At 40.7% G+C, this 25520-nt stretch overlaps 1 protein-coding gene across 2 annotated transcripts; it reads left to right on the forward strand.

The window, feature by feature from the left end:
• On the forward strand, window positions 1–25216 carry arid3a (AT-rich interactive domain 3A). Of its 2 annotated transcripts, none has more exons than XM_035523411.2 (9): window positions 1–224; window positions 7394–8015; window positions 8297–8579; window positions 18314–18386; window positions 19390–19573; window positions 19829–20076; window positions 21323–21607; window positions 22936–23025; window positions 23357–25216. In XM_035523411.2, the coding sequence occupies exons 2-9, from the start codon at window positions 7669–7671 to the stop codon at window positions 23485–23487; spliced, it is 1641 nt and encodes a 546-aa protein (XP_035379304.1). In that variant the 5' UTR covers window positions 1–224; window positions 7394–7668; the 3' UTR covers window positions 23488–25216. The 2 variants fall into 2 exon arrangements, with proteins under 2 accessions (XP_035379304.1, XP_035379305.1); XM_035523412.2 differs by having other exon boundaries at window positions 21326–21607.
• The last annotated feature ends 304 nt before the right edge of the window (window positions 25217–25520 follow it).

Raw genomic sequence — 25520 nt, forward strand, 5'->3', positions numbered from 1 at the left:
ATAGATGCGATGTTACTTCCAAATTACCTCATATGTTGAAATCAGGTTTAATTAACATCGTATTAGGCTACTACATAGACGTTATCCGTCACACTGCATTGAGGAATATAGTCTACGTCAAATATTTAATAAGCGTACGTCACGAGCGCATTGTTTTTACAGGGAAATCAGGAATGTTGCTTCCGGTTCCCAAGAGTGCAAAAAACAAAACGGAAGCTGAATTGGTGAGTTTTGGGGTTTTTTTTAAACTCGGTTGTATTTTTTGCGCTAAAAAGTATGATTTGTTGTCTCATCTCTTTATTTTCAAAAGCAAACGTGTCAAACGTTTTATTTTTGTACATTTTATTTCGGACCCGATAACTACCGTTGTACCTTAACCCACTAACAACATGATTGGTATCAGTTGCAATGTTACAATGTATTTATATAGCCCTGCCCTATTGGCCCTCCGACGCACTGCATGAACTAGTTGATAAAATATCGAATAAAGACAACAAAGCTTGCTTAAACTGGATATCGACAGTAAGAGGATGAGTCCGAGTACATATTTGCACACCCTTTATAACTGTAGAGGAATTTCTGGAATGTAATTTATTTTTGCTAAGGTGAGTTTAGATTATACAGCATGCTGTTTAAAGTAACCTCACATATCACAATCTATAGCCGGTACTTCGATTATCTTTCATTCTTCGATTGGGGAAGTGGAGTATTGATTGTTGCTGTACCCTAAGCGTTATTGGCTTTACACGTTTGTAGCTAAACGTGAAAGAACTTTTCACCGATGGTAAGTTAGATGACACAGGTGCATAGGAAACAAATAAATACTATAGGATTGATGCAGGACGACGTTTAAAGGGGTATTTTGTATACTTGGTAATCTCATGGAGACAGAATAATATATTTAAAGATTTTTTACATTAACGTAGAAGGAAGGAAAACTCTTCGAGATATGATCTCAATGATCATAAACGATACACAAGGTATACCAGTGCTATGTTCGTTCTCTCTGCTGTAGATTATAAATCGTAGGCTTATATTATACATGAATATTCTGTTGGCCAGCTTTATACACATATCTGAACTAAATTAGAATAGTCAAATCGGGAGGAGCCCTGAACACATAGACAATAAGATTAGCTGATCGTGGGATTCATGGGACAGCCTACAAAACGTATATAAAGAAGTCTATAGGCTAGTCAAATTTAAACTATTTTATACATTATACTTATTTTTGTTCTTATATTTATTTTTAATTAATTAATAATAACAATAATAATAATAATTATTATTATTATAATTTTGCTTTAATACATGCGTGCTGTTTCTCCGGTTTGACGTAAACAGAAGCGCTATGTCAGAAACCCGAAAGCTATGTGCAGTGCACGTGTTTCTTATGACCACTAGAACATGCACACCCGAAAGGTTATTACGTGTGCGCGCGTAGTTTTGCGACGAGTAATCGGAATAAGAAACAAATAGGAAATTTCTCAAATTGTTTTGTGTATCATGACAATTGTGCAAACCAGTATTCAAGAAAATTTCACAGTTGTTTAAATGGCATGATGTTTAGAAGTGTGGAATCGCCACATGGCCACTCCTACTGTTCCTACTGCTTTTCATTGTTTAGCTCATTGTGGCATTAGGTTTTTATTTAACGATTTTATTTACCCGCATAAACCATTCACGTTTTTAATATGGAAAACCTGTATAAGCAGAAGTTTGCCAAGAACATTTCTTATACAATGAAAACCTAAATTGATTTAAAGGATACAGTAATGGGGTAACAATCCAATATTTGATACTGCTTTCAACAGAATAAAACTGTTGGTAGTTTGCTGTTACTGGTAACTGTAAATATTTTATATATTTTAGGGATTGAGCATAACTGTTTTAGTTGCAAATAGAGAATACACATCACAGCGACCTTTTTAAATTATGTGAAAAGTGCTTTTATCTTTGTTTTCATATTTGTTTTCATATTTCATATTACTTGGACATTCTTTACCTTAAATCCCTTAACCAAATAAAGTGTTCAGGCATCCAAGTCTTCCAGCCTTTGGTCTATGATTGTATCTCTGTGGGTTAAAATCAAATAGTCAGCGATCAGGTTGAGCTCTTTAAAAGATGGATTGCGTAGCGCATGTCACCTAATGAATAACATGTCCTGTTAAAGCGAAATGCATATCAATGAGACATGTATGGAATGGATTAGATTTCCAATTCAGCTTTGTAGTAATAACACCCTATTTGCAATATGACAAACATGGTGATTTGGCCTTACATTCTTAGCAAAAGTTGGCTGTTAACATATTTGTGGACATTTTGAGGTGTAGGCATTTTTGCAGTTTTTCATCTTGGTCTGCACCTGGGATCTGATTTTCTGAAACCCATCCTTCTGTTTCTGGAATAATTCATCTGTTTCTTAGATTGAATGGGTTTGTGTGCTGGTGTATGTGAATGTAGTTCATTGCAGAATAAAGAAGATATAAGTGATTTATTTTTTGTTTTGGGAGATGTGCTTCAAGTGTTGGATAATATTGATTTGATGTTTCATTTGATGGTCTTGATTTTATTTATAAAGTAATATTAATTAAAATGTTTATACTATGTTAACACTGTATTGAAACTTAAATGTGTGAAATATTTTAAGATGTTTGAAAGACAGCCAAATTATTAACCAACCGAGCTACTTGCAACTATGTCATCTTAGTAGATATTTGTGGTGAATGTAGTATGAAAAGTATGAGAAGACAAATGTAAGAGTGGACAGTCATATTGTGTCATCTTCAAATGTGTCTCCATGGCTTCATCCTTATCTGGCTTTGTAATTCAAATAAAGCAGGTGTCTGAGGAGTAAATAACTTGGCTGCAGAGTATTTGCTTTTCAACTAAGAGGGGAGTTTGTCTGTAAAGGAGGGAGTAGGGTGGTGCACATGGATTTTGTATATTGATGAGATGAGGCACGGGGGTGGGGGGGTCTGAGTTTTAGCCCCAAGGTCCTTACAGAGTTTCATCTGCGATGATCACAGTGAACTCCAAGCTCCTTTCTTCTCTTATCTTTTCTTTTTTAAGAATTTCAAATCCGGACTGAAGCTGGATGAACAGGTTTCTCTGTTACCAGGCAGAAAGAGTGTCAGATTTCTGGTTTTGCAGTACTTTGGGCTAAGGGGAGGAGGGGGGGGGGGGTGTAGCTGTGTTTATATTAAAACATACCCCTTATGTTTCAAAATAGATGGAGTTTGGTTGTGTATGGCTCCTGGGAAGAGCTTCTGTGTGGCACAAAAGAAGTTTGTGGTTTGTGTCTTCAGAAAGGCTTTCCATGAGTTTATAAGTCCAATAACATTATTGTTTGTTTTTGTGCCATATCACTGTGATTGGTATTATTGTTGCTTGGCTCCGTTCAGTAGCATCAAAGTAACCTTTGAGAGATTAGCTGTGTTTACAGAACAGGAGGTATGGGGCAGCTGGCCTCTGAACACGCCTGTCTCGTGTTTTACCGCTGAAAGGAGAGCAAATGAGTGACTTGGCCAGTGCTCAACTGTTCCTTTGCCAAGATGCACATGTTAAAGTGTCTTTGGCACAGTTTTTCTACCCTCATGCCAGAAAGCGGTGATTCCATGCTTTGGGAATGAGCTATGCAGGAATGCTGCCCAGCTGATCACTATTCCTTTTGAGCGGGAGATCCTTTGCGTTCAGCTAGTCCTGACCATGCTCAGGACAGATGATTCAGTAGAGGGGGGTACTTTTGCCAATCTCATCTTAACCATGCAACTCTTGCCATTCACATAATTGGGAAGCTGGTATTTTGCCTCAGACATACTAAGGAAAATCGACTGCTGAATTGCCCCTTTTTTCTGCAGTGTTTGTCACTGTTTATGATTTGTTGTATCCCCAAGGGTGTTTGTATAATAATATGGACCAAATGCATCCCAGCTTCTAGAACCTGTCCCCTTCCAGGAGTTTATACACTTTATGCCCCCCATGTCTTCAGATGGTCATAAAATCTCAATTGTTTCAGAAGTAAATTGACAAGATATTAGTCAGACCAGGAAACTTCCCTGTGACAGTTGTGTGCTGTGATCGAACTCCTTCCCTTACTACTTTAGTTGCGATGTAGTCTTGATTCAAACAGTAAAAAAGTCACCGTGGTCCTGAGTAAAAAAGTGACAGAATTGCAGAACATGAATCTGAAATGTCAGTATGCTATTGTCACACTTTTCCCACCCGTTTGGCTATTTGGGTAAAGATAAGCTTATACCCCTCTTGGCAGTACAAATTGGAAAATATGTTATTGCAGACTTTTTAAAAAATGTTTTTAGCTATTTTTCTTCTCTCTGGGCTTGGTGATTAAAGAAAGATGGTAGAGAAAAGTACAGGCTTTCAATAAATATTCTGAAATAACAAAACGGTGTACTATAATATAGATTTTTACTTATAAAACTTTTCTTTTTTTATCACTTGAATGGTAAATGGTAATGCCTAAGACATCATCTTCCATCAATTCTAAAACCAGTCTAATATTGCTAGTGTTCTACTAGTCACTCACAGAAATGTTTAGGTTCAGGAGTCAGAAGTGGAGGTGGGTTTTTTGTTTTGTTTGTTTGTCTGGGTAAGGGCTTGGTAAATGTTTACCTGTTTTGTCAACTTTCCAGACATTTCTATTCTGCTGACTTAACCTGAGCACTTCTTAGGAAAGAGGTCAAGCCTGGCAGTCTTCCTAAAATGGCTGAACAGAATATGGAGATCTGTATAAATTACATTACTGGAAGTGAGCCTGTCTTTGATTGCCTAGCCACATTAATTAGATTTCCCTTTCCTTCTAACAGACTGTGGACAGCTCTGTGCTTCTTTCTAGTATGTGACATTGTCTGGGCGCATGCTCTTTCTGCTGTTAGGGTGTTCAGTGGATGTAATTTAGCATTCCACTGAAGGAATACTTGTAGGAAACTGAAAGGCTCCTGTATGCCTTCCTCCAGCAGAGCTGAGCTGAATGAATAGGGCATTTTATTTTATTTTCCGTGCTGACGTTTATCTGTCTGGCGACAGTGTGCAGCTCTTTTGCTGCTTCTCACATGGTGCCGCTAAGGTCATGGTAGCCAGCTCTTTTTGAAAGTATACATCAGCGGTCTGTGCTGTTACATCCTGTCCTTGAGAGCAGAGCTGAATAGTGTAACCAAAGAACGGCCCTCCCCCTTTTTTTGCAAGGCACCAACATATAAACATCCACAGCTTGATATAGTAAACATGACTTCCACTTTATTGGATATGTTTAGTCTCATGTGCAGAATTTCCCTGCTCATTTTCTGCCTTGTTTTTATTTTTACTACCCCTTATTTTTGGCCCGTGCAGCTTTTGCTAAACAAGGGCTCTTTGTCTGGTCAGATAGAGTGTTGATTCACAGCAAGCTTCGTGTCTGTTTAGAGATGGCACAGAGCCTATGGTTTTGATCAGCTGTGCTACGGCAAGTCATCTGTACGCTGTATGCCGGGGATGTGGATATGGGTCTTTATCTGTGTGGAATTGGACCCTTAGCTTTTTCCTTATCTCTTGTCCTGTTTGCTCAGACCTTGCGATCTTGGCTACTCCCCCCAGCCACCCCACCCCCACCATTCATCCCTTGTGCCCGTGGCAGTCGGGGGGGGGGGGTCGTGTAGGATGAACCTAGACTCTCCCTGACTTCAACCTCATTGGCATCTAAGCGGCATGGGCCACTACTCCCAGGCTAATGATGCAGTATTAAGCTGTAGCATGTTGGTGCTGTGTAATATATGAATGCAGTGTGAATATATGGAGAGTATTTCTATTCCGTGAAAACTTTCCTAGTGGATGCCATTCTTCCATCAGTTATATTTCTGTGCATTGCTTGTAGTCTCCCTTATGTTACTATTTCTCATTAACTCTCATTTGTCTTTTAACTTTTCTTAGTCTGCATGTAGACTATTTTTAATGTCCCAGCATTTTTGTTTGTGTTTATATGAGTGTATGTGTGTTGTTTGTTTGTTTTTTTTTTGGAGTGCTTTTGGACTTGCACACAGTAACAGCACTGTATTATTGTCAGTCCACCTCTGTGTTGAACAGATGCATATTCCACATTTCTTCTGTGGCACAGTTGACACATGGAGAATTTAGGGTATTGTGTGTCATAAGCAAGACCCGAGTCTATGAATGTAGCATCTTCTGTAACATCTAGTAAAGAAATCTTCCTGGTATAGCCTGTTGTGTGAGTGTTGCACAATTACAGCTTGATGAATGAAAGAGATGAACCTTTCTAAAATGGAGACTACATTTGTGTGGTGATTAAGCTTGCTATACATGGTCATTTAAGAGACCCATGTAACATTATTTTCAAATACCTAATAGCTGTTTAGTTTACCTACTATAATTATTATTTTAGCAGTATACAGGTTGTTTTGGATAAACAATATCAGAATTGTAATTTTTACCAGTGCGCAGTATCTGTTCCAACTTTACGAATGGGCCCTAATAAAGAAGAAATAGTCAGCGTAGAACTGAGTATTACAACATAAGAAAGTAGAACATTTTAATTTAAACTCAGGATTTTACTAAATGCAAATTTGCGATGTTAGTCATGGTATATCAATGTAATTTTAACCTGCATACCACCTATCTTACTGTGCCACTTAATCACGAATTTCAAAGGTTTAAGGCGGAATTCCAGGTTTTTTATTTATTTATTTTTAAAATATATTTTGCTAGATGAAATAATGCAACTGTGGGGAAAAATATTTGGTCACTGCATTAGCGTTGTATAAGATTTTCATGATGCACTTTTACCATTTTGCTTTGATTCCTCCTGGAAACCTATGTTATTACACTTATAAGAGGAATAAAACCTTTTTACTTTAGAAGCAGGTGTTCACCAAAGTTGTTCTCAAGCAAAGTAGTGTTCTAAAACTAACTGATCACCATCTGAATTCTTGATGTATGCCCCTTCAAAAAGTAACTTGTCTTGTTTGTGGAGTAGGCTGTGTGTATATTCTCTCTCTTAATAACCTTCTATTAGTCAAACTAGGAAACAGATTGCAGCCAGTAATGTGTATATGACATGAGGCTATAAATCTACGTTTCCAATTACAGCAAGATTTCTTTTGGTAGAATGGAGTGGACCTTTCATTGAATGGTACTTGATGGAAAGTACCATTGGCTGGTGTATGTATGTACATGGTATATGATATTTATGCAGTTCTTTTATCTATATGGTATTTCATGTCTATAGTGTGTAATGTGATGCAAGTGGTATAGTGATGTCAGCAGCAAGAATTTTCTAATATGCGGTTTGAAAAGAGAAGAACGCAGGTGGTTGGAGGAGAGTTTTCATTAGGATGTTCTATCACACGTTCACTGATGCCTGTTCTCTTTCTCTTTTCCTCAGGCTCTGTTTAAGCTGTGCATTCTGTGTGGGGGGGGAGCACCTCCTCTCTGAAGGTTGCTGTAGCCTGTAGCATACTAAAAGGCCTCGTCTTCTACAACCTCCGAGGTTTCCCTCTGCCAGTAGGAAGTATTTTGTGAGCTCTTCTGGGAGTGTGGCCATTAGGTTTTTGACTTGTGTATTGAAAAATAAGAGCCAAGTATTTAGAGGGTGCACCTGGCTTGTTTGGGAGGGGAAGCAAAGGAGGCGGAGTCTCAGCACATCCTGTATCCTTGGAGATGAAGCTACAGGCTGTGATGGAGAACTTGCATAGGCAACAGCGGGCCAAGCTGCTCATGGAGATGGAGCAGCAGCAACAGCAGGCAGGGCAATTGCAGACCTCCGCCACCACAGAAGAAGAGCTAAAGCTAAGCTCCACCTCTGACACAGAGAGCGCTCAGATGGCAGCGCTAGCGGCCATGAGAGCCGTGGCAGCCGGACTGCAGAAGCAGCAGACAGCCAACAGCCCCATGTCGGAACGCAGCAGTGCTGATGAGGAGGAAGAAGAGGATTTGGAGGAGGAGGAGGAGGAGGAGGGAGATGAGCAATACAAAGACATGATGGGGTCAGAGGAGGAGGCGCAAATGTAATTATTAGCATACGTCTTCCCCCTTACATGTTGCATTACATTACATTTTGATTGACTAAAAATCTACATAAGCTAGCCTTTATGACAGAAGAACCTTTGTTTAGGACTGTCATATTCTCGTAATTTGGAATGAGTAGATATGAGTAAATGTAATAATCCAAAAGATTCATCAGCCTAGTTCTGAAGTGACAAACAGCAGTGTTTGTCTGTACTAATTCTTGTGTGCTTTATTGTGAAAGGTGCTTAAGATGCATGGTATTTAACATTTGTATGAACAGAAAGCAGAAGTGGGATGAGGATGACTTTGAGGGAGAGATGGAGGAAGACTACGATGAAGATCTGGGCGACGAAGGCCTGCAGACTGGTCGTGAGGCCGTTGCTCCAGGCCGAGGCATCCTGCTACTGCCCCATCGGCAGCTCCACCCCCATGCCCAGCTGCTGAAGGCCCGGGCAGGCTCTGCCCCCGAGCCCCGGACCTCGGGCCCCACTTCCCAGTCCTCCCACGGACAGCTTCATGGCCAGGACCACGGCGACTGGACGTACGAGGAGCAGTTCAGACAGGTAGGCCTTTGCACGTCACCAACGATGCTCCCATATACTGCCTAAGAAAATGCAGCCAGTCCTGCTGTGGAGTCTGCTGGCTGAGTGAAGCATTGTTTCAGGTGCTATAAAGTGGGGAGGTTGGAGAGGGGTATAATGCATGCTGACAGATGTTTTTGACGTGGAACTTCAAAAAGACAACTCCGCTATTTAAATTTATTATTCAACTTTAATTTATATAGGGCAAAAACAGACCACAACAGTAAGACTGTCCAAAATACATTCTACACTTGTAGCTGTAACCTGTACTGGCTCAGCATGGTAACGGCTCAGTACAGCAACTAATAACTATAGTGTTTCCCCACTATGTGTTTTCTAACTACTTTTTTCACAAGTCATCTACACAGTGACAGCAAAGAAGAACCCACATGCCTCAAGTGTCAGTTGTGCTGCTAGTGCAGAGTTTTATTTCTGTGATTGCATAGCTGGATGACAGACATGTGGCAAGCTCCCAAGTGACATGGTATATGATTTTAAACAAATTTATCAACTGAGGGGTCCTGCTGGGAAATTAAACTAGAATGGAAAGAGAATTGAACAGAGTTCACAAAGGCCCTGCCCTGAGTGGGGCATTGGTAGCTGAGTGGTCAAGGTACTTGACTCGTAATCGGAAGGTTGCTGGTTCAAGTTGCTGCCAAGTTGCCACTGTTGGGACCCTGAGCATGACCCTTAACCCTCAATTGCTCAAGTTGTATTTCAGAACTAGAATCGTACTTCAGAACTAGAATTCAAAAAATGTATTACATTTACTCATATCTACTCATTCCAAATTACGAGAATATGACATAGTCCTAAACAAAGGTTCTTCTGTCTGTAAGTTGCTGTGGATAAAAGCATCAGGTAAATTCCATAAATGTAAATGTAATACCAGTATGTATAAATGAGATCAGCTCAGGCATGAGTTAACACAGCTGGTTTGGATGTCTGTGCATTCATTCTTGATTAGAGGAAGTGAAAAGGTCCTCAAGCTGGATTTGTATTACTAATAACCAAAGTGTTTTCCCATGGCATTTCAACAAGACATAAAGTCTTCATTCTCAGTTAATATCATCCTGGGTTTTGAATTTTGACTCAAAAAATCTCAGATTGCATCAGACTGGCAGTTGTATAAGGATATGCACCAAATTGTACCCTTTTGTAACATTAGTGTCTCCCATGTTTGAGTTTGTTGCCAGGGTCAGCTTGTGAAATGTATTATCATATAATCATATCATGTGTTATATCATGTCTTGTCATTTGAAGCTAATAAGGACTTTTTGTGAATGAAAGCTAATGCTTGTGGAGGAGAAAGATGGTGTGACGCTGTCAACCATCTGCAGCTAATGGGCCATAAGGGAGGGATGTTCTGAGAAGCCTGACAGTTGTTTTGTTCATATAGACTGGCACATGAATGCTGTTCGACCTTTATCAAATGCTGTGCCCGTAGATAGATCTCCATATGTAGTCACCAGGGGATGTGGATATTGGTGACAGTTAGAGGTGCAGTACTCTGTCTCTCTAAGATAATGTTACACAATTGTTGGGCCGTGTAGGATAGCTTGTGTAATGTATGGCTCATGCTACAGATCCTACAGTCTCCCCACCCCTTTGCTTTTTTCCAGGGGCAAAATGGAACATCTCAACATCTTTTTTTCTTACTTGAACTAACCTTGCTCACTCAATTTACAATTTGTTGCAACTCAGACAGAATAGTAAGGCAACATCAAAACATGTTATCTGAACAAAACTGATTAATCTAAACTGACTGTAGGGGGAAAATTTAGGATTGAACTGATGGTGCTTTTATATTTATATATAATTTTAATACTGCCTGGCCAAAAAAAAGGTCATCACCTGGATTTAACTAGGCAAATGGGTAAGAGCCTCCCATTGGATAATTACTGCATGGGTGATTGATTGTTTCAGCTGGCAACAAGTTATTTAACCCTAACTGATGCAGTGAGTGGCTTCTCATTTGTTAAACAACCATGTCGAAAGACACATCCTGTGGTCGTGAAAAAGATGTTAATCTGTTTCAGAAGGGTCAAATTATTGGCATGTATCAAGCAGAGAAAACAACATCTAAGGAGATTGCTGAAACTATTTAAATTGGGTTAAGAAATGTCCAACGCATTATTAAAAAGTGGAAGGACAGTGGGGAAACAACATCTTCGAGAAAGTAATGTGGTCGGAAAAAAATATTGAGTGATCATCAGCAGCGATCACTTAAACGTGTGGTGAAATCAAATCATAGAAAAACATTAGGACTCAGGTATATGTTTAGTAGTGAATGTAAGAGTATTTCCACATGAACAATGCAAAGGAAACTCAAGGGATTGGGACTAAACAGCTGTGTAGCCTTAAGAAAACCACTTGTCAGTGAGGCTAACTGGCAAAAACAGCTTCAATTTGCTAGAGAGCATAAAGATTGGACTCTGGAGCAATGGAAGAAGGTCATGTGGTCTGATAAGTCCAGATTTACCCTGTTCCAGAGTGATGGGTGCATCAGGGTAAGAAGAGAGGCAGCTGAACTGATGCACCCATCATGCCTAGTGCCTACCATACAAGCCTGTGGGGGCAGTGCTATGATCTGACCAACTGCAGCAACCCCACGTCTAGGTTCAGCAACATTATGTGCCCAAAGAATGAGGTCAGCTGACTACTGAATTACCAGGTTATTCCATCAATGGATTTTTTCTTCCATGATGGCAGGGGAATATTCCAAAATGACAATGCCAGGATTCATCAGGCTCAAATTGTGAGAGAGTGGTTCAGTGAGCATGAGACATCATTTTTACACATGGATTGGCCACCACAAAGTCCAAACCTGAACCCCATTGAGAATCTTTGGGATGTGCTGGAGAAGACTTTGCGAAGTGGTCCAAGTCTTCCATCATCAGTACAGGATCTTGGGGGTGGAAGAGAATTAATTCAACTCTGGACAGAAATAAATGTTGTGACATTGCAGAAGCTTGTGGAAACGATGCCACAGCGAATGTGTGTCGTAATCAAAGCTAAAGGCGGTCCAACAAATATTGGAGTGTGTGATCTTTTTTAGGCGTGTTTGTGTGTGTGTGTGTGTGTGTGTGCGTGCACATGTGTGGGAAGTGAAGGGTTAATCAGCTGCAGTTTATTTTGGGCAGGTGGGTGGAGGCAGATTGGAATGTGCCTGAGGGAGAGTGATAATCTGTCCATTCTGGCTGGAGACTCTGGCACAGTGCAGCAACACATCCCTGTTCACCCATGTCAGTTGGAACCCCTCCCAAATGATCTCTGGCCCAGAATGACAACAATTTTATTTCCCAAGTGACAAACCGATATCAAACAAGCCATTTATCTATGTGCTTTTTCCAAAAGTTTCCAAGAACCTGAGCTCTTTTTTCCATAGAACAGGGAGAAAAGGGTAGAAAGTGCAGCCTATCAACTTGGCTTGTGATCTTCTAATTTTGATACAGCTAAAATTAATGTGACATTATGGCATACTGCCAATTTGCTTCTGATTGAACTGTCAGGCCTGGCCAAGTAGTGGAATGAGAGAAACTGATTTCAGTGGTCTAAGAATATACCAGCACTAATGCGAAGGGAACAGATTTGCCTTGTGTGAGCCAAGTTTGAGGTTTTAATTAAAGAAGTGGTTACACATGAGAATGAAACTATACTTTTTGATCTTTTGAACCTTATTTAGGTGCTTACTAAAGACATTTGATCACATGCTACAGCTTGAGAGGGGAACTATTGGGTCAGGTTACTTTTGTCCATGCACAATAAGCACATTTTTGATTGCTAAGGGCATACATTAAGGTTTACAGAGAAATTACAGACCTAGCAAGCATGGCACTTGTTGGAACAGCTCACCATCTGCCTATAAGACATCAAACGCAATAATTGTTTAAAAATGCCACCATGACATTCTTGATGATCATTTTGGACTTACAATAAAAATAAAAAATGGATAGCTAGAGAATAAACAAAAAAAAAAAATACTAATACTAATAAATACTTGGAGAATCTTGCAGAATGCTGAAATTAACTTAGAAATGTAAGCATTGTTTTAATCATACAGTTTGAAATATAAATGCACAAACTTGGGCTTGAGATGCATTGTTTCAGCAGTCTGAACAAGACAGCGCAGCACACAGAGAAATTAGTTTGAGCTAGCCCCCCCCCCCCCCCCAACAGACCGATTATGTCACAGTGATGACTGAGCTGCATCGGAGCAGCTGCCTTGCAATCCTCAGGCAGGCAGAAGACCACAAGTGCGAGTCTGTCTCTGTGCTGTTGTGCAATCTAAGAAGAATACAGAACAGCTTCATCTGATAGCTGGCACTCGCTGCACATGACCCATAATTACATACAGTAAACATGTATCTTTATTACTTTACTTTGCACATAATGTTATGATTAAACCAATGAAAAGTAATGAAGAAAAAAAGAACCTGCTGAACACCATCTGCAATGGCTCCATTTACTTGATTGCCCTCAAATAACATACATGATGAGTAAAAACATGAAACAAGTTTTCTCTTATAATGAGCAATTTTGATGTAGAAAATTAAAAATGAACAAGTATAAAAGTGCAGCGTTATCTCGTTTAATGCAGTGGTTTCAGCAGTCATTGCCTCCTCCAATCTACTGCAAGCATCAATCTTTAATGCCAAGTCGTTTAAATGGAAGCTCACCATAGAGGGTGTAATGAATTTTTAAAGACATGCCTGCTTTACTGTCCATCTGGGCTGCATTTGCCCTGATGGGTGCATTTACAATACAGATGAGACATCAAAGGCTGTTTCTGCCCTTTTCTTTTGCCTTAGGAAGTTTGTGTAATAGGACACCGTAACAAACTGACAGCATATAGAACATGTATATAAAATGATCAAACACTTGATTAATGTAAGTATTTGTTTTATTTGTTTATTCACTAGCTATTTCTTTTATTTACATAAGACCTACAAATTTTAAAACATTTATTGCCTTTGATGTTTTAAAGGCAGATGGAGAGCTGTTACAACATGCTTGCTAGATCAAGCTTTTACCATAACCTGTTGGCAAATATATTGAGAACACATCATTTGGAAATCAGCCATGTTAAACCAAGGCACAGAGTTTTTTACTTGGTGGACTGAATAAATCTGACAACTCATGAAGGACCAATTTAGTCATTAGGAGATTTATTTATAGCTTGCACCACTTGCTACAGGGATGTATTTGAAGAATGCTCTGGTGAAGGTCTGACTGGACTTACTGCTGATGGACAAGTGATGGGGAACCTGATACCACTATATTCAGTTTCAGTCTTTTTTCCAGTTACCAAATTGGTTCAGAACATAAAGCAACTGGTACAGAGTGTAAGGGAGACAATAATCTAATTTAAATAATCTAAGATCAAATGTCTGATAACTCATACTTGCTATAAAACCTTTTTTAATTAATGGAAGCTGGTTTTGTTTTTCTTGCCTATAGTGTCAAGTCCTTAAGTGATTAGGAGTTCTCAGGTGTATCGGTAGCAAAAATGCTTAAAAATGACCTTGAGGAGATCCATTTTACTTTTCCTGTTGACAGCAGAAGGCCGTGACAAGTTGAAATCTGGCCAAGCGGTACACTGAGCAGTGAGGAATTGTGTTTTGGCAGAGACCCCAGATGCTGGAAGATGTCAAACTGTGCAAGTAACAGTCAGGCTGTATGTCAGGGCCACATCACCTGGGGCTTCTGGGAACTGGCAGCATCTCAAAGTGTGTGTGTGTGTGTGTGAGTGACTGCTGGAATGTGACCAAAGATTGCATAAATGCTTAGCATAGCACTTTCCCTGTCTGTCTCCTCTTTGTACCTTAGCTTTGTTTCTTGCTTTGTTGTTGGTTCCTCTTTTTGCCTGTATAATTTCTGTGATGTTTTATTTGCTGGCACATGCAAAGCCAAATGATCAGTTTTGTTGATTTACTCCCCACCCCGATCTTTGAGGTGGTTTGTTTGTTTTCGTTTTTTTGCTGTATCCCAAGCATTCTCTTCGCAGTAGTGTTTTGTGATTTCAGAATCTTTGTAGAACACTAAACATGCCCCCACCATTAGGACATTAATGACTAGGAAGATGCAGGTCAGGTGATCTCTGCATACCCGATCACCTTTTACCCAAGAGGAGGGGTGCCTGTACAAAGCAGACAAATCAAGGCCCAGCAGAGGTCAAACGCTTGTCCATGCTCTTATTGACTGTGCGGCACATGCCATGCGGTCAGAGATGTAACCATTAGAGGCTTTTTCACAGGCCAGGTGCTGCTACATGTAGAGGGCTGAGAGGCCATGGCACAGGAAGAGCTGTAAGATCCCATTATTGACACACAAGTCACTCCCCTACAAAAGAAACGTAGGCTGATGCAGAGCAGAAAGGGCCCCAGACCTCACAGCCTAGCCCAGCCATCTCTCTTCCTCTTCCCTCGGTTCCTTTCCTTCTACTCTTCATACCTGAAGAGTACCACTCGCAGCTCCTGCTGATCCCTGTGCTGTAGCACAATCGAGGACAATGCTTTGCCATGCTTTATTTTGAGTGACTGGTTGCTCAATCAATGATTCTGATTGTGTTGCAATGTCAACAGACCGGAGTGCAGACAGCATACAAGTCGAGCTCTGTGAAAAGGGAACTGAAAAGGGAGCTGATACTTACTTTTTTTTTTTTTTTTTTTTGGTTAATTCTCGGTCTCAAGAAATGTTCCAATAATGGTTGTGACATCTCAGCTGTGAAGTCTGCACATTTTTCTGTGGAAAAAAAAAATCAGAACTTTGCTGGTTGTGTGTTTTTTAAAGCTAAGATCAGCCTTGTTCAATGGTCCTGTAGAGAAAAGAGTGGATTTCCCTGGTTCCTTGGCAGGAAGTTTTGCTTTTGCAGACCATGTAAATTGTATTCACATTAGATGAAAGTGGAGCTGTGCTGGCTTGTGATCTCTGATGTGCCCGCTTTTGTCTCTTATCAGCTCAGTCTGGAATTTGATGCAGGTGGACCGGTTCAGCCATGACAGAGGCTCCAGCCTCTGTCTGTGTTCTCCTTGTCATACCATGCTATCCCAGTGTTCAGATGGCTCCCATCATGGGTAGAAGACCCAAAATTGCACATGACTTGTGTTTTAAAAATTTCCGTTACTGAGTTGGAAGGAGGTAAAATGGACCCTGTTCATGCATGACTTGCGAAAAAGCTAAATTCAAAAGTAATTTGAATTATTAAATGGTGCACATCTTTTTGGGTTTCAGGTTTCGCTCTGCTGAAGAGTGATACGAAATAAGGTTTTCATTTATGCAGGTGTTCGTCTCTGCTGCTGACTTAATTTCAGAGAAGGAGGCCTTGGGTTATGGTAGCCAACACTATTGTTTCCACACAATGGCTCTCCCTTTTATCAAACAGGCCCACCCTGCATTGAGTGATGGAGCTCTCATAACATGCTCTTTCATTATTTATTCTGCAACATGGTGAGCAAATCTTCTCTGTAAGGCTGAAACTAGCTTGCTGGTCATTTCCTCCCGGCCCCCTCTCTTGTGCCTTGAAGGTGATCAGCAGGTGTGAAATGCCGTTACAGGCTTTTGAGACTAGTAGCTCACGTGTCATGCGAGTATAACGTAGGGGCCTTCTCAGTTTGGGGGAGGGGGAGGCGGCTTGGTGCTTGGTTGGTTGTGGGTTGGATTTGGTCTTCTTTCTCACTTGCTCCTGTACCAAAGAGGTACTTACTGGAAGTCAGATGGTGGTGAAAACTGCTTGTTCAAGTGTCTGCCCTTGCCTTTACTTCTCTTCTGATCAACACTGAGCCACATCTGGTGATATCAGCAAACAGAGTGTGTCTGGGTTAACTGAAGCTTATTTAAATCTCTGATATAGTTACTCTGAAGTAGGTTAGGGACTTCAAGGCATACTGTGAATCTGAATTCATACGTTTGCATGTGAACGTTGGCCAGAATTCACTCCCAACCTCAAGATTCATCTAGTATCATGGTGTGTATACTTTTGAGGCCATCCTGTGGCTTTCCTCTTCTCTTTTTTTGATCCATTACATCAACATGTTTGCTTCATGGACTTTTCTGTGACACTACCAGCATGATTACACAAAGCATTTATGGAAAGAGGTTTTCTCTCTCGTGACTGGCAGATAAATAGATGTGTTTCCACTATAGGGGTAGGGGGCTGGGGTTGTATAATCCTATCCTGTCATAAAGCCAGGGCTCTGTGAAGAGACGGGTGGCGAATGGGAGATGAGTGGCTTCCATTTTGTATTTCCCAAAGACAGATGTGTGTTGACAAGCCTTTCCTGCTCCCTGGGTATTGATGACACTGATCAAACTGGTGGCTCAACCACATTCCTCCTCTTTTATTCACACCACCGGACACCTGATGATTTCAGCAACCACAGAAATTGCCGTTATATTCAGTACAGACTCTGGATTGATTATGGCTATACGGGTTCATGGACCGAATGGAGGGTTGTAATCAAAAAGAATGTGCATGGCAGGTCTCGCACTGTTCTGTGGGCCCAGCTAAACACTGCAGTCAGCTTCATTGGAACCAGCAGGGTTGCATTATAAAATGCTCGTCATGGTGTTAACTGATAGGGCTGGTGGTATTGTGGTTAGGAATGCTGGGAAAAAGCAGGCAGTTTGTAAATTGGTGAATGAAGGCACTGATGAGCGAAAGAGAGAGAGGCAGATGGGGAGCCATTTCAGAGATTTATGGTATGGTGCTCCTCAAAAACGCATGCATTCTGTAAATAAGCCTGCATTGCATTATGGCCCCTCCCCCTCCATTAGCCCCCTGGGACTGCTTCACCCATGAATATATCTGACTTGCTCTTACTCTCCATGTTTTGTTCGCAAGAGATGTAATAATTAACCTCTCCTGCATTCCCTTGATGCAAAACAGACTGTTGGGAGAAGTGAGACCTGACAATATGTGCCTTCAGCTCTGGTAGTTTTGATAATTCTTATCATTTGTGAAACCTTCAGATGGTGTTTTCTAGTTGGTTTTTCCCCCTTTGGCCAAATGTAAATGAAAGCAAATTGCTCAGTTCATAGAGTACTACTGGATTTTCAGGATATGTGACCTCGTGTGAGTTTTATCATTGCCTACTCATCACAGGCTCAGCACTGGTGTACATCTAGGATCAGATTTCCCCATTTAGTTCATGCTTTATCATACTTTGGCATCGTGATTAAACTGCTTCGATGTGCTCAACACAAAGATGATGATGTTGTTGTTGTTGTTGTTGTTGTTGTTAGGAATTTTATATGAAGTTCAGTATTGTGCATACAATTGTGCGTCTGTGAGTAAATAACACAATATATCCCTTGTTCAAGTCTCCTCGCGATACCAAAGTGCACTACAGACCCACCAAAACCTTCTTCTACTTTCAAATGTAAATGGCTCTTCTCCACCCCACCCCATGGCACATGTACAGTGTAGAGGGCTACACCCATCTCTCTCTGACTTGCACCTGCATGAAAACCCAAGTGATACTAACTAGTCATTGCCCCAAAGATTCTACATACATAAAATGTTCTCATCTGATTTGCTGTATCATTTAGTCTCAGGAAATTGGGTGGTTTTTCCATCTTGGGGTGCAGTATGTGGTTTGCATGGATAGTGTCAGGAACGGTGGTTTGTTGCAGAGCGGTTTTCTTTAATGTACGTTTATCTGGTTTCCATTCTCAGGCCCTTTTTGTTTGTTTTTCTTTCTGTTTCCCTGCTACAGCTTTATGAACTGGACAGCGATCCCAACCGGAAGGAGTTCCTGGACGACTTATTCAGCTTCATGCAGAAAAGGGGTACATGATCACACACATAAAACAAATAACCTTTTCAGTGAGACCTTATACTTTGAATTCTGCTCGCCAGTACGCAATTAAGATTCATGAAGGCAGTGAATTTCATGCTGCTGCATCACCCCTTTGCTGGCAAGCTTTGTTCAGCATCACCAAAATACAGAGCTCAGTGAACATGAAAGGTATTGAGCTCGAAGCGACGCACGTGACTAAACGCATTTCCTGTGGCCATGACTGCTTTTCTAACCCTCAACATGTAGCGTAGTGCATTGTGGGAGATGTTGCATTTGTGCCCCTGTCCTTCCCTTCCTGTGACGCACGGGCACTCGACTCAGGTTTCAAGCTGATCTCTATTTCTTGAATGACTGACTGCTTTACGGCTGCTGACACTTTTACTGTTTATAGCGTTCTAAAGTGAATCTATGGCTCCAGAATGTACAGAAAGCTACTGTATGTGTGTGAACATGAGCACATGCAGTATTTGGCCTTGGAAACATCAAGCCATTATCTTCTGTCACATTTTAATGGATAAACAGTAACCCGCACACAATTTATTTTCTTGTATACATGTGACTGATATGCCCTTTCAATGTGAAAATGCTTTATTTGAGCACCCTGAAAAGAAATGTGTACAAGCCTTTGTACTTCAGACAATATATATTCAACAAAGGGGATCATGTTTGCACTCATTTGACCTGACACTGCCCTCTAGGGACAGAGAAGGTGTCAACACTAGGAGACTCACTCAGAATACAAAGGTAGATCTTTGTAAATCACTTGAGGGAAGCCACTTATTTAGTCATTATCCACACCCACCCTCAAGATTAACCACACGCACACCGTGCATCTATATGGTTTACTGTGTCACCTTTTGTATGGAAACTGACAAGTAAAATGTTTACTATTCAAAAATGACTCCACTGGTATGACCCCAAAAGCAGAAATTTCTATATAGGGGGCAGGGGGGGATGCCCTTAATTATCTGGGAACTTTTGTTTCCTTTTAGGGACACCAGTGAACAGGATCCCCATCATGGCCAAGCAAGTACTAGACCTCTACATGCTCTACCGGCTGGTGACAGAAAAGGGTGGGCTGGTAGAGGTCATCAATAAGAAGCTCTGGAGAGAGATCACCAAAGGCCTGAACCTGCCCACCTCGATTACCAGTGCTGCCTTCACCCTCAGGACACAGTGAGTACTTGACACTCTACAGCCTGCTTGATACACAGGGAAATGCTTTAAGTGCTTGATTCGTAAACTCACCCCCAAATCTATGATGCTCATGGTCTACATTTGACCTTATATTGGTACATGCTACCATAGAAAAGTGTTTGTTGTATACTTTTAAAGATGTGTCCTAGACATATTACTAGGTCCATTTTTGGACCTGAGATTCTAGGTCCTTGTTCTCTCAGACCTGACTTTCCTAATCCGCTCTCTGTACAGGTACATGAAGTACCTTTACCCATACGAATGTGACAAGCGGGGCCTCAGCAACCCCAATGAGCTCCAGGCTGCCATAGACAGCAACCGACGGGAGGGCCGGCGCCAGGGCTTTGGCAGTTCCCTCTTCACTTACTCCCCCAATGGCACACCCACAATGCTCTCCTCCCCGAAGCTCCCGCTGGCCAGTATGGGCCTCTCCATGGCCACCAATGGTGCATCGCTCTCCTCTGTGCAAAAAGTCAAAAAGGGTAAGATCGACAGTACACACAGACTCAGTCCAATGGAGTCTGAGTGAATGACATGCCTTGTGTTTATGCCCTGTGTTGCATACTCCTGCCAGTAGCCTACTTAATCCAACCCAACCTCAATAACTATAGTCTAGGCTCTTAATTACCTCAGGCTGACTAGCAGAAGTCCCTAACCTCACTGTGTGCAACTGCAAATAAGTCAGTATGCCTTAGGCTAAAGGGTACAGCCGTGACACTGGGGTTACCTTGGGGGCTCTGACCAATCCAAATGATGTCCCATGGGGATGCCAAGCCCAATTATGTCAGGGTTCAGAGTTTTATAAAATCACTACTGCAAACCCAAAAATGGTGCAAATGGTCATCCCCTATACCCCCCCCCCCCCCAAAAAAAAAAAAAAAAAGAGAAAAGAAAGTCAAACATAGACAGTCCAGAAGAAGGAGCACCAGGCTAGTCCAGTTTTTGGTCCAAACACCATCCACCATTCCGAACACTCCTTGATAATTTTTGTTTTAATGAGAGGTCATTGGAAGCAAGCTAGTGCCCCCCAGTGGGTAGGATGGTTTTGATCATATATTGTCTGTATTAGTCACTTAACTATCCCAAAACCTAGATGGCTCATGGGGAGGTGTGTGTGGGGTTTTTATTGTGGGTTTTTGTTTTTTTTGTTTTGCTATTTGGAAATTACATTAATGGGCTCAGGTCTGTCAGGTCACATGGTTTCCATGTTGCAATGATTTTACATAGCCAACAAATTCAAATGTAACCAACACAGAAAAGGGGAAACCCCAGCAGATCGTTTCATCCTGTGATTTCAATATTATTGGTCTGTGAATTTAGCAAACTTGAATATTTTGTATTTGAGTTATAACACTTCCTAAGTAGTTATTTAAACAAGCCGCATTTTATTAAAAATTGCTACTGTTATTGTTACATAAATTAATAAAATATGTAAAAAATATTTTTTCCAGTATGTGAAATTTTAGTGTCTGTGTATATTGTCACCAACAACTAGGATGAGTAAAGTGCTAATGAACTAGCTCAGAACACTCGCGCCCACACAGAACTGAGCTAGTGTCCAAACACAGTGGCATTCTCTCAAAGCAAGTGGCCAGTTATTTCTTCACCCTTTTTGTGTCCCACCTTTTTAAGTGTTTTACCCAGCTACTGTCCTCCCCCCTGACCCTTTCTTTTATTTTTTCATCCCTCTCTTTTGGCCTTGCCCCGCCCGCCCCGGCCTTTGTCTAGAAGACGACGGTGGTCAGTCTAACGTGACGGCAGCTGGCAGGCTTTCTGGAGCGCTGGCGGGTCACCCGGTGGTCGCGGCTCAGGCCGCAGCTGTGCAGGCCGCCATGGCCGCCCAGGTGGCTGCGCTGGAGCAGCTCCGCGACAAGTTGGAGGCCGGAGAGCCACCCGAGAAGAAGATGGCACTGCCAGCGGAGGAGCACCAGCGGCTCCTGCAGAGGGCGCTGCAGCACAACCTGCTGGCCATGACTGCCCAAATGCCCATGAACATCCGTATCAACAGTCAAGGTAATCAAAGCCTATTTGGCCACTCTCCATTAAACAATTAGGCTCTCTTAAGGGTATGCCAATGGGTGTCTATCTGTCACAGCCACTGTTGCAGGTCTGCAGTAAAGGCAGAACTAGAAAATTAACCACAAGCTTCAGTGTTTGTTTATTATAGCTACAATTTCCAGCTGTCATGAGCCCTATGGTTATGCTTGAACTCAGTACATTCTATGTGTAATGGAGTTAAGCAAAACTGATTGATTTTAATGCATGCGGGAGAGGGAAGTAAATTCTATCTAATGATTCTCTCTAAGGCGGTGATTCATAGGAACATTTGGACTACTTTTGAACAACACTTTAAATTCATTTCATAAGAGACTTTGATGTTTCCAGCAAGGGAAGGGGAGTTTATAACCTGAACATTTTGTGGTTAAAATCTACCAGTGAAGGCTCTAGTCACTTCATTGGAAAACATTGTCTTTCTTGCGTAATGAAACTAATCCTTTTCCCTTCATTCAGTAGTTGCAACTCTCCTGAGTTGAATGTTTCATGCTTTGACACACAAGCGTGCTAACCTCACAGAACACCTCATTCAACTTTCGCATCGTAGTGTATAGAGGAGGAGATCTCTAATATCCTCACTAGAAACTCTGAGAAACGTTTAGCAGCACTCCCACACCAAACCCCCTCAGTCTTAAAAACTGTTTTTATAGCATGACAGATTAATGTGCAGGAAATGTAGAGATGCAAACCTGTTTTTCACTTGTAATTTACCCGTGAGACTCCACTGTGTGAGACAAGGAAGGGGAATCCCTACTGTGACTAGCAGTGCAACACCTTTTTGTTTTTAGGGGAAGGGAGTGTAAACTCGGCGGTTGAAGTAACAGTGGTTTTATTTGACATATTTCATAGTAAAATGTGAACATGTGACTCAGAAATACTGCAGGTAGGAGATTTATTCCTCCTGGCTGCAACTATTTGTTGGACTTTTTTTGTGTTATCCTGGACTGTTTCTGGTTTTATTATTGGCACCACATTGTAAGTCAGTGTGGATATTGTTTGTGTAAAATCTGAAATGGTCTAATAAATCGGATCATTTGGGAGTTAATTTGAAGTTCAATTGTTGTATAAGTGGCATTATTTCAGTAAGGTGGCTAGGTATGGAGAAAGGGGTGTGTGTTTGTTTGTTTTTTGTTTTTAAATATATATATATATATATATATATATATATATATATATATATAAAATATTACACACACTATATATATACTATATTGTTTTGTTCCCCAAAACAACAGAGTTATCAGTAGTAATTTGCAGGTGGCTGAGTTTGTTTCCTTTTGTCTCAGATGGCAGACAGGATTCAGCCCTGAACCTCACCACAAATGGCACAAGCAGCATAAGCATGTCAGTGGAGCTAAATGGAGTTCTCTACACCGGTGAGTGGCAGACTGCTGCAGCCCAAACATGCAGAAATCAAAACTGTTCACTTAAGTCTCATGGAACTTGCATAATTCATCAGTCTCTGGAACTTGCATTTGTATGTTCCACCGGGCCGAATATTGTATAGTTCATATATGGCTTACAGATCTTTACCAGGCCTTTCCTTTTGCAAGAGGTTTATATTAAAATATGGGCTCAGGTAGTGCTTATGCTGCTGCAACAACAAATTTCTTATTTAATAATGGTCATTAAATATATATTGTACTTTCTGAGACTTCCAGTGAACTTGCATGCAACTCCCCCATTTCTCTTCTTGCTTTGCTACAGGTGTTCTTTATGCCCAGGCTACGGGACTGACCTCATCAGGAGTGTCCAGCAAAGCTCCTGGAGGCCGCAGCAACTCCCAAATGCATCCCCAGACCCCTACCTCATCCACCTCTACCAACCCTTCACCTTAAACACCTCACCACCGCCAAGCTAGCTAAGGCCAAAAATTAAACTTAGTTTCTTGAGCCTATGCCAAAAATATACATGTAGGAAGAACATATTCCAAGCCCACTTGATGCACACTATCTCAGGTTCACTTTCCTTTACTGACTCTCTTGTTCAAAATGAACTTAAAAACACCTACAAAAGAGTTTACGGTAAAGACAAACCTATATTATATATGCAAAATCTGTGAATAATTTATTTCTTTTCTGGGTACACATTGGTTGGAATCAGTATAGGAGTAGAAACTAGAAAAGGTAGCACTCTGTTTACACATTTTACATACCTGCTGACTGACAATGAAGCTTCCTGTTAACAGGAGTAAAGAACATTTTCAAAATACAACTTTTGTTAGTGTTATAAAATTTAATGCAAATAAGGTTCTAAACTATACATGTATTATTCGTGTATATCTAGAGTGCCTTGTGAAACAACATCTCTTCAACAGAGTTTTTATCGATTCTTGGCATGAGCCACAACAGACTCGCCCAAACTCCTTGCAACACCACGATGAGTGTGTCAGACTTTGTGTTTTCTGACACTTTGTTCCTGGCCACCTGGGTGTGTGGTGTTTTGGAAATGTCAGTGGAGAGCATTTTTACAGTTACTAGATGTAAAATGCCAGTCATTTATTTTCAAAATCGACGTCAAAGGGGTATAATGTTGCTTATGTGGTGTGAGAGTGAAGTTAGCGCTGCATTATAAACTTCCGGAGGATCTATTTTTGCAAGCCAGCATATACATACCTGTGTATATAAACTATGTTTAATCATGTTAATTTTACTTGAGATTGAGAAAGCCCTCTTTAAACAAGTGAGTGAAAAATAGAAAAAAATCCAAGCAAAGATGCTTATGTAATTCAGCGGGAGTCAAGCATAGGTAAGCCCTCTTATAGATCTGAACAAAAGCAATTAACGTTATTCCAAAATTTCCTACACCAGATTGTTAAATTGCTATTTAAGATGCACAGTGCAGGGTGTGAAGGAGCTTGCCTACTATTTAATTGTCTGGTCAGCAGATGCACCAACATTCTGGAAACATCTGTGTGTCATTAATAATAAAAAACGGCCTTCTTTTCATTGGTATAGAAAGATGCCTTCTGCATTAGCTGCCATGAGTTAGTGTTTCATTTTATTTAAAATACTTCAAGGCACCACGTTTTAAGCAAAACAAAATGCTCCTGCAATGTTATAGTTTATTTCTATAAAAAATGTGTAATTTCATAGAGATACTTCAGAAGGCTGTCAAATCCATCAATATATAAATTAATGAACTAAGTTGTTAGTATGTGGTTGATTTAATCACTTATATTTTAACTATAATTCATTGATTTTGCCAATGAACATAAATCTTAAGCACATGCTATTTGGCTCACTTTTGCTGGTCAGACATAAAATTCATGTAATAATCAGACCTGTTTGGATCAAAAGTTGCAGTGAAAATGTGCTTTGACATACTATACATAGCAGTTCTTTTTTTTTATTAATCTTGCCATATGAACTTCCCATAGCTAGCATTGAAAATATTAGTCTTGCAACTTTCACCTATACCTTGGTCGACTTTTATTTAAAAAAGACTAACCTTAGCATACCAGGTAATCTAAGCATTAGGTAGAAAGAATTACACGAACTAACTTTCATTTTGGATTGTCACATACTGAGTTTGGGTAGCTCCCTATATTTGATATATGACATGATTGGAATGTGCCAGTGTTGTGATTATTAGAATTGGGCTTTATTCTTATAAACTGTTATTTTGGACAGGCATTTGGAGAGGGTCATCTTCCCTTATACAATTGCAGATGTTTCCTGTGTCTGTATATTAATGTTAACATATTAACGTTTTCAGACTTGGGTTGCTCATGTCTCTTGGAGGTAAATTCTTTCTTAAAATTCAGATACTGGTTGGTGTGGTTACCTTACTCCCACAGTCAAGTTAACACAACTGTCTGTATAGTAATCCTGTGACTTTCGGGACATGCTAAAACGGGAACGAGGGGCAA

Source organism: Electrophorus electricus, chromosome 26 (assembly GCF_041902795.1).
Source record: "Electrophorus electricus isolate QZ-2024a chromosome 26, ASM4190279v1, whole genome shotgun sequence".
Lineage (NCBI taxonomy): Eukaryota > Metazoa > Chordata > Actinopteri > Gymnotiformes > Gymnotidae > Electrophorus > Electrophorus electricus.